The following is a 6,920-nucleotide window of genomic DNA, read 5'->3' as shown; positions in this document are numbered from 1 at the left end:
TACACACACCTGTGAAAGTTAAAGCCTTCAAAATACGTCTCAGATGCAGCTAATTCCAGGAAAGCTTTTATGCCCTTATCTTGGTTAGAGGCTGATGTCCTCCCTATGCTCCTTCTTAATTCACCTTAACCAATAATCTCTAGTCATACTAGATTGTAAGTGCCTCGAAGGTAGATTTAATGTCTTTCTTTGGCTTAACCTCTGCGGTTCTTGCACATATGTCCTGCTCAGTAATCATTGATAAATGGAAGTGAATGGAATCAGCCTCTGGTGATTAGGTGATGTGCCACCTCTAGAAAGTCTCTCAGAGAAATAGGGTGGCAGAGGTTAGGATCACAGGTTGGCAAGACACTCTTGCAACCCCTACTATATGCTATATAGATGAGGTTTGTTTTGTAAATGGGAGATTCCCTTATCTGTGACATCTCCTGTTTGTTTTTCCCTTCAGTGTTAATACTTTGAAGGGTCAGGAAATAGGAAACAATCCCATTAAACATGAGATTCTGAAGGTTCTATCTACAGCTGACAGCAAGAGTGGAACTGCAAGATAATAGAGGCCGATACCAGTTCCAGCCAATTCTTCTCCCCTTTGCAAAGCGCTGAGTGACAAGCAGATTTCTCAGCTCCATGCAGGCAGTCGCATTCAGATGATAAATGTGCCCCTGGACGGAGGAGCTTGTTGAGTGATATTTACCAGGGTCTCTGTGAAGGGCCCTCAGCTCCCAAGAGAGCATTTCAAGCCTTGAGTGGCTCAGCTGTTCAGTTGATGCCTGTGGAGTGGTGAGAGGAGTTAAACCTCATTCCCTGTTCTCCAGCAGGATGGAAGCCATGGTGATTTGTTTAGGTGCTCAGAACTTTCTTGATTTCTCTTGCTTCCTACATTCACCCCCACCCCTCCCCTAGTCAAACCCCAGCAGAGAGACACATGGAATTTGTGAGAAGCTTAGAGCCTTAAAGGGGGACGAGTGGGGAAGTCAGTGCCAAGACCTGAGCTCATTTCAGTCCTGGCTCTGCCTCTCACTGCTCCTTGGCCAAATTCCTTGGTTTCTGTGAACCTCAGTCACCTCAGAAATAAGATGGAGATGATAAGAGCTACCTCACAGTGTTGTCATGCAGATAAAATTAAATCTGTGTAAAAATACTTTGCACATTAGAAAATGCTCTCCAGCATCAGTCAGTCATTGATTTAGCAATTCCTCTTTGCCTATCTGCTGCATATTAGGCATGGTGCTGAGTTTAAAGTGTCATTTCCAGATCGTGTGAGTGGGGAATAAAAGCAAGCTAGTGGCCTTTACCAGCCATCAGCATGGTTCTGGGGCAAAGGCAAGTAGCTGGCCCAGAAATCGTACCTCTGTGCTGTACCTGAAGACTTTCCACTCTCCACACTTCTCTAGGGCTTCAGCTTTTGGGAACCTTTCCCAGTGACTGGGCCTTTTCAAGGAACATGGCTGAGCTGGGACTCTGGTGCCTAATTACCAGGCATGTTAGTCTGGGTTCTCCAGAAAAACAGAACCAATAGGATACTCTTGTTCTCGTTCTCTGTCTCTGTCTGTCTGTCTGTCTGTCTGTCTGTCTGTGTGTCTGTATGTCTGTGTGTCTCTCTCTCTCTCTCTCCCCTTCCTTCTGTCTCTGTCCGTCTGTCTGTCTGTCTCTCACTCTCTCTCTCTCATACACACACAAACACACACACACAAAGGCATTTATTATAGGGAATTGGCTCACATGGTTACAGAGGCTGAGAAGTTCCAAAATCTGCAGTCGGCAAGCTGGAGACCCAGGAGAACCGATAGTATAAGTTCTAGTTTGAGTCTAAGTCTGAAAGCAGGAAAAGACCAATATCCCAGCTTTTAGACTGTCAGGCAGAGAGGGAATTCTCTCCCACTCCACCTTTTTGTTCCATTGAGGCCATCAATGGATTGGATGAGGCCCATCCACATTGGGAAGGGCAGTTTGCTTTCCTCAGTCTACTCATTCAAAGGTTAATCTAATCCAGAAAAACCCTCACAGACACACCCAGAATAATGTCTGACCAAATGTCCAGACACACTGGGGCCCAGTCAAGGTGACAAAAAAAAAAAAGTACTGTCACACCAGGGTTGATGTTCACTTAGAACATTCAAGTTTACTAGGCAGCTTCAGGTTCTGTGTCTCATTCAGCACCATAATGACCGAAGAAGGGTCTCATTACCTTTCCCTGTCGTGTAATCCTGACGTCACAGTCTCACCAGCCTGGCTGTTTTGAAGCAGGTCATGTTCACCTTAAACCCAAATCTTGATGCAGGAGCCTGTTCCCTCTGGGAGACAGGAGGCCTGTCTTTTTCTAGACTCCTTCTCCAGCATGTGAGAAGCTTGTGTCTGTGAGTCTGTCTTCTGCCTCCAGTGTCCTGATGCTCTCCACTCTTCTACACTGGTCCTAGGCCAGCAGGAAACTTGAAACAAAGTTGTCATGTAGGCTGACAATCATCCGGGGGCTAGATGTCATCAGCATTTCCACAGAGTCTGAATGGAACCATCATGCTGAACGAAGGTGGGGCCTTAGCATAGAGACCTGCCCTTGCCGACCTCAGTAGACTGTGAGGACTGGGAGAGGTCTGCTGTAGGTGGCAGCGCTCCCTTGGACAGGTTTGCTACTGTAGCGTCTGTCTTGGTCTCACAGGGCCACAGTGCACGGCTTTTATGTTTAATCAGCTTCTCGTCATTTTAATAATAATGATGAATCAGGGCTCTCCTGGGTATTTCTGTTTATTTAAAATCCATTGTGAAAAGTTCTATTACAGTCTGTCATAGGGGAAATATGAATTTATTAATTCAAATATTGTAACATCCTCATGCTGAGCTTGGAAAATGGGCTCCAATCAGCGATATTTCTCAAGTCCACATTTCAAACAGTGCTTGCTCTGCCCGGCATCGCAGCGATCGGTGTGCACATCTGTCTCCTTGTCTGGAAAATGCCTTTTTGGGCTATGTGTCCCCTAGGCCTCGCGTGGTGCCCGGCACATGGTAGGTGCTTAGTTACTGTTTCTGGAATGGAATGGACCGGACCTCATGCCAGGAGAATTGCCACACAGCCACAACTCAGCTGAGTTCTACTCTGGGAAGAGTACCCAGCCAGCCCACCACAGACACAGCAAATGGTGCTGTTCCTTCAGCAAACAGTTGTTGAGCACCTAGACACACGGAGTCCAATACTGGCTCCAGCATAGCTCCTTCCTGTAGAGTTCCCAGCCCAGTGGGGGCAGCAGCCAGAAACAACCAACCAGAGTACATCTTGAGAAGCACTGGACAAAAAAGGGAAGAAGGCCGCAGGGACGCTGAGGAGGACACAGGTGACCCAGCCTCAGGGAGGCACTCAGTTCCAGGGGTTTTTTGAGCAGGGGATTGGCACGGAAACATGAAGCAGACTTCCACAGCACAGCATTACTTCTCTCTGATGGTTTTCTTCTGCACTTTCCCACAGGGCCTGTGCCAGCAGCGAAACAGAGAGCGAAGCCGGAGACATCATGGACCAGCAGTTTGAAGAGATGAACAACAAACTCAACTCAGTGACCGACCCCACTGGCTTCCTTCGGATGGTTCGCCGCAATAACCTCTTTAACAGGTGCGTGTGGGCTCTGTCTCCCAGGCCCAAGGCAGGGAATGGTGCCCTGAGCACAGATAACATGTTTTCTGCTGATGCTCCTTCCAGCTGTTCGTGCTTCTCTGGTCTGTGTCATGCATTTCCAGGAGCAAATGTGACACTACTACAACTCCATGCTCCTCATGACCTAGGCGTCACAGCAGCACCTGTGGGTCAAGTGAGAAAACAGTGCAGGCTTGATATGACAATCTGCATTTGGCTAGGTTAGGAGGCCCTGGGGACCGTTGGCTGCTTGTTCACATAGCCTCAGAGCTGACTTCCCAAACACCAGTCAGAAGCCAGACAGTATCTTCACATACTTCTTTGCCAGCTTCTGCCAATAACTCTTGTGCTGGGTACCTCTGTTGACCACCCTGGCCTGAGGTTGAAGGAGGCCAGGGAGAGGGAGGGGGCCGGCACTGCTGGAGGGAGCACTTATCCAAACCCAGGCTCACTTGTCTGCCGTGAGGCCCCACCTCTCTGTTACTTGACCAAATAAACCTTAGTGACTTTGAGATGAGTTGAGGTTGAAATTGTCAACCAGCATACCCCTGCATTTTTTAATCAGGGGTGATAGCCACGCTGCATCCAGTAAAACAGGGGCAGACAATTGGGGTTGAGGGGCACCTGTCCTGCTGTCATTTGGCTGCCTGGCAACAACAAAGGTCAACATTTGTATAGACCTTTTCCAGAAAGATATCCCAGACTCTCTCAGGTCCTTGCCACACCTGAGGGCCTGACTTTAAGGGGCAGCAGGTTGAGCCTGGAACACAGGAGGGAAGGGATGGTGCTCTGGGTGGAGACAGCCTCTGCCTGGTGGCCCTGCTCTGTGGGGCATTGTGTGCCCTGTCTGTTCCTACTCCAGCCTGGTTTTCTCATTATTTTGCTGCCAGGCTGACAAACGTGTTACTTTCCCAAGGGTGAGCTAAGTGGGATGGGAGCCAAGGCCAGGGATGTAGGAACGGCATTGTGTGCCCTGTCTGTTCCTACTCCAGCCTGATTTTCTCATTATTTTGCTGCCAGGCTGACAAACATGTGTTACTTTCCCAAGGGTGAGCTGAGTGGGATGGGAGCCAAGGCCAGGGATGTAGGAATTGGCAGCTTGGTTGAAAGGAGGGCAAAACTTTAAGCTGATTTATCCCAGTTCCTCCTTCTTCCCTAATCCCTTCAAAGGTTGTCCATCCCAGCTTTTAGTTTTATGTAGAGGCATGACCTGAGGAGGATATGGGAGTGGGCCTGGGCTCACATGCTCCTCTGCCAGCTTCTTGGCCTGTGAGGCAGATGATTCTTGACTCTTCCAGGTGATAGGATTCATGGTTCTAAACTAGAGTGTGGAGAGCTCAGGGCTCAGGTTCTGGCCTTGCCATGTGCCAGCTGCGGGATACTGGGCAGGCAGTTTCCCCACCATCGTTCTGTTTCCTCATCCTGAAATAGGGACAAGATTTCTACTTTGCAGGGCTCCCTTAATATGGGAATTAAAGGAGCTAATATCTAAATAACACACTGACAGGCTTCCTAGTGCATGGAAGGCACTGTACACAGGGTGGCTTTCTACTGTTAAAGTGGGAAGGATAGTGCTAAAGTTGAATTCTTAAGATAACACAGGTGGATAAACTTGGGAAGGGATGAAATTTGTATGTATTTGTTTAGCAAGTGTTGGCTACCTTGGTTCGTGGCCTCACCTGCCCTTCTTCCTGTCCCACGCCATGTCTTTTACATGAGAGAGAGCCAAAGGCAGGCCATCAGGTGTCTGTGCTGACTTGATCACAGGTGCACCAGCAGTCAGGAGCCCCTCCTCTGGACTTCGGGTACCACAGTAAGAAAGGGTCAAACCAGGTAGGTGCACCTGGGATCCTAGCTTTCATCTCTGGATGGGAGGTATGTGAATTTTGGATCATGGAGTTGCTTTGGGAAAAGCATTTGTCCTTTCGAAGAGGTCCGAGATGGGTACTATGAGCACAATACTCTGGATTAATTTTTTGGTTCCTTTAAACAATGTCAGCTGTGCCTGCAACCAAGCTGATAACTGGGCCAGCCCAAGAATGAGTGGGGAGCCCAGGCCTCAGTGCCTGGCCACTCTGTACCCAGCTCTTAGTAGGACCTCACCCGGCTCAGGGCCTCAGGCCTGCTCTGAGAAAAGCAAAAGGGGTTGGAAGTGGTCTTTGCAGACCCTTCCAATCCTGACCCTCCAGAGGTTTCTAAGGGCTGATTGGATGAGGGCAAACAGCTTGCATTCTTTCAGCTTCAACGTGGCGAGCAGTAAGGCCCAAGACAGGTTGCCACACCGTATGTTCTCTGCCACTTCCTAACAAGCCCAGGAAGAGAGGGTCTCTGGCCTCCTTCCAAGGGAAGCAGAGCTACTAAAGGAACCACGAAGGCAGAGGCATCCTTGTCAGAACAGTGCAGGCCATTTTGAACTTCCAGTCCAGCCTTGCATCTCACAGCCGAGGGGCACACAGGCCGGGGAGGGTGGCGACCTGCCCAGGAGCAGGTGCTAAAGCTGGGTTTCAGGTCGTGCCTCTCAGTTGCCCTGCCTGCCTGTGCTTTCCCACCTTGAGGCTTGCCAAGTGTGTTCCCCTGTCCCTCTCCGCCCCTTCCATGGCCAGGGATCTCAGCTTCAAGATGCTGCTTTGTCACTGAACGGAACGGCTAAGTAGTGGGTTTTCTGCAGACTCCTGATATTGACTGGGGCTGGCAAAGGGCTCATTCCCTGGAGCCCACAGAGGTGAAGTGGAATCAGCCATGTGCATAGGGCCTTGTGCTCACTGGAGCAGCACCAGCTCCCCTCTGCGGGGCTCTCCAGCTTGGTGATTTATGGGTTCCTCTGCCCTTTTGTTCTGAGCGGTTTGCGGGACTGGTTTGGCCATGAGGCTGCCAGAGCTGATGCAAGTCAAGTGAGCCTTGGCTTTAGAGATTTCTCTCCTGCCACTGCAGGACTTGGTCCTTGTTCTGCCTTTGTTTTTGAATCTCTGCACCACTATTTTTCTTCTTGCCTGTTCACTTGGGCAGAAAGTACATTTACATGTCGAGCCCAGGGCAAGCTCCATTAGTGAGGAAAAACAAGGATTCTTCTCTTGTTTAGCACACTGACCCTGGGTGGGCCCCATGGGGCAGAGCAGCTGCCCCCAGAAAGGTCTCTGCCTCTCATCCTGCAGAATGCTTTGGAAGCTATGCTACGGGCTGGAAGGTCTGTCTGTGTCTGTCTGTCTGTCTCTCTCTTTCTCGAACTCGTACACATGCGAGTGTGTGTGTGTGTGTGTCTGAACCTGGGGACAGTTAGGAGATCACATTAGCTGCAGGAAAG

At 49.7% G+C, this 6,920-nt stretch overlaps 1 protein-coding gene across 1 annotated transcript in view; it reads left to right on the top strand.

Moving 5' to 3' along the window:
* Positions 1-6,920, top strand: part of TTC28 (tetratricopeptide repeat domain 28) — a 624,192-nt gene that overhangs the window by 577,023 nt on the left and 40,249 nt on the right. Inside the window, 1 exon segment of the mRNA XM_025047844.1 lies at positions 3,458-3,598. Within this exon segment, the coding sequence (XP_024903612.1) occupies positions 3,458-3,598 (141 nt within the window).

This window comes from Pteropus alecto, unplaced genomic scaffold, assembly GCF_000325575.1.
Source record: "Pteropus alecto unplaced genomic scaffold, ASM32557v1 scaffold190, whole genome shotgun sequence".
In the NCBI taxonomy this organism is placed as follows: Eukaryota; Metazoa; Chordata; class Mammalia; order Chiroptera; family Pteropodidae; genus Pteropus; species Pteropus alecto.
Note: the sequence above shows the minus strand (reverse complement) of the source record. Positions and strands in the feature narration are given on the sequence as shown.